Source organism: Wasmannia auropunctata, unplaced genomic scaffold (genome assembly GCF_000956235.1).
Source record: "Wasmannia auropunctata unplaced genomic scaffold, wasmannia.A_1.0 LD335697.1, whole genome shotgun sequence".
Taxonomy (NCBI): domain Eukaryota; kingdom Metazoa; phylum Arthropoda; class Insecta; order Hymenoptera; family Formicidae; genus Wasmannia; species Wasmannia auropunctata.
Genome location: NW_012027193.1, coordinates 15,219 through 17,531, shown reverse-complemented (window position 1 = coordinate 17,531; position 2,313 = coordinate 15,219). Strand labels below are relative to the sequence as shown.

The 2,313-nt window shown below is 32.1% G+C and overlaps 1 protein-coding gene and 1 long non-coding RNA gene across 2 annotated transcripts; both read right to left on the bottom strand.

The window, feature by feature from the left end:
* Positions 1-59: 59 nt before the first annotated feature.
* On the bottom strand, positions 60-902 carry LOC105456380. The gene is made up of 3 exons (XM_011700353.1): positions 831-902; positions 380-613; positions 60-314 (listed from the first exon to the last, which is right to left on the bottom strand). Exons 1-3 carry the CDS (start codon positions 887-889, stop codon positions 257-259), a joined length of 351 nt encoding a protein of 116 aa, XP_011698655.1. The 5' UTR covers positions 890-902; the 3' UTR covers positions 60-256.
* A 549-nt stretch (positions 903-1,451) lies between these two features.
* On the bottom strand, positions 1,452-2,302 carry LOC105456381. The gene is made up of 3 exons (XR_975242.1): positions 2,172-2,302; positions 1,977-2,088; positions 1,452-1,900 (listed from the first exon to the last, which is right to left on the bottom strand). It is a non-coding gene; the product is annotated as an uncharacterized LOC105456381 (long non-coding RNA).
* Positions 2,303-2,313: the final 11 nt, after the last annotated feature.

The following is a 2,313-nucleotide window of genomic DNA, read 5'->3' as shown; positions in this document are numbered from 1 at the left end:
TATCTTGTTCTGAAAATAAAAATTGTACGTAACATGACAAATGTGTACAAAAATTTAATTAGTGAATACTTACTCGTTTGGAGCTTTGTCTCTTTCGGACTCTTGAATTGCTATTATTAATAGTTGATTTAATTCAAAATCACTCTTTGTGTAGTGATAATTTAAATGCTTTTTTATAACACGAAATAATATAGTGTGTTTAAAAGTATGAGTCCATTTACATTCATTTCTTTGACATGCTACAATAAATTCTATATCATAAAATCGATCTGCTCTCGTAATAAAATTTACGACTGGCTCCATCGTATCTTGTTCTGAAAATAAAAATTGTACGTAACATGACAAATGTGTACAAAAATTTTAATTAGTGAATACTTACTCGTTTGGAGCTTTGTCTCTTTCGGACTCTTGAATTGCTATTATTAATAGTTGATTTAATTCAAAATCACTCTTTGTGTAGTGATAATTTAAATGCTTTTTTATAACACGAAATAATATAGTGTGTTTAAAAGTATGAGTCCATTTACATTCATTTCTTTGACATGCTACAATAAATTCTATATCATAAATCGATCTGCTCTCGTAATAAAATTTACGACTGGCTCCATCGTATCTTGTTCCGAAAATAAAAATTGGAACGTATAAATCGAACGTAAGGGAAGAGTCATCGAAGCGTAAACGAAACTTCTAGGAGGCGAAAATTTGAACAGCGAAGGGTAAAAGAAGCGTTAACGCTTCCTTTACATTCCGCTGTTATCAATCGTTTGTATAAAATATATTTATGTGTATTATGTTTGTATAAAATATATATTAACGAAAAATAAATGCACCTAGATAACTTCATAACTGGTGTTCTGATTTCTCTTGAACAGCACTTGCGTGACACCATCTCACGCGAAGTTACCTTGTAATTCTGATGTTGTTTCAATTAGCGCGATAAGCACACGTCGACACGGAACGCAGTGACATATCGTGCGAGTGAACAAAAGCGTATCCGCCATTTCGGAACAAGTCGTAGCTACGTCAAAAGAATTCACGTTAGGTGAATTCTCAAGTGACAATGGCAATTCGGTGGAAACAGAGGTGGCGGAGAAGATGGACACCACCGATACGGTCGCTGATGTAATTATGAATTCCAGGGATCCCGTTATGAATATCAAAATTACCAATGTTACGTCCTTGCCGCCCGAAATGTTCGAAAGCGTGCCCGACGTTGTATGCAATGACGATACATCACGTACGAAAACCCTCGATATGCCCAGGCAGAAACGCGAGATCGGATAGACGTCTATTAGACGTTTGCAGGCTATGTACGTACACGAAATTAAATAAAATTTTGTATATAAATTACATAATAATAATAATAGTTTTCTGATTGTCTTTTTTTATATTTATGAATTTTTATAGTTTCTTTTTTTCTGTGGGACATAGTGTGTAAATAAAATAATTTATTTGATGAATTGGAAAAAGGCTCACACAATTAGAATATATTTAGAAATTTAATTACAATTCATTAAAATAAGAAAAAATTGATATTGTGAACAATAAAGTCAATGTTCGGCCTGACAGCTCTCTAAGTTTAAAAATAGTGCTAGATTTCGTGCGACGCCTATTCGGAAGATGGAAATGTCTTGAAATTTCGAATCGTCGCCGTGAGCCTTGATCAAAATGAAACAAGAATATTTTCTATGTTGTCGCTCCATCCACATTCGTCCATTTCGTTTACAGAAAAAACAGTATCATAATATAAAAGAGCTTTTCTCTGCAAAGTTGTATGACGTGTCACGGAGTATGAATATTTGCCAATCTTATTAAGAATTACGATTCTTCAATGTCTCTCGTCAAATAGCTGTCAACAGGGTTTTGGAAAACAGCTGTTGATTCTGAATTACTTAGAATCCTGGAAAATAATTTATTTTTAACATTTTTTTTAACGTTAACTTATATTTTAAAATTATATTTTAATTTATACTTACGTCTCATCTTCGACCGGGAGCGTTAAACGTTCTGCATTTTGTCGATTAACGTTTAATCTCAAAACCTGTGTATTCTGGTTGAATGATTCACGGAGTACACTTGATTCTTGAGCTGTATTAAAATTAGATATAATATTATTAAAAATATATACAAGAGAGATATATAATTAAAAAATCGATATCACATATACATACTTATCTCTTCATATAAATTTGATTAACTCTTCTCTTTACATCTATAGTATATCTTCGTGCCTGTCTACTAACATATCTATATGTCCTGCCGTTGTATACAGTGGTCTGTAAATAAGATAAATAATTATTTATTATTGAATCT

Bases quoted from the DNA above. Each gene is read 5' to 3' on its own strand.
- LOC105456380 (XM_011700353.1), bottom strand. From the start codon at position 889: ATGGTGTCACGCAAGTGCTGTTCAAGAGAAATCAGAACACCAGTTATG. The intron at 614-830 runs GTGCATTTATTT...TTTCGGAACAAG, and splicing joins CCAGTTATGAAGTTATCTAG to ATACGATGGAGCCAGTCGTA. The intron at 315-379 runs GTAAGTATTCAC...TTTTATTTTCAG, and splicing joins AGAGACAAAGCTCCAAACGA to AACAAGATACGATGGAGCCA.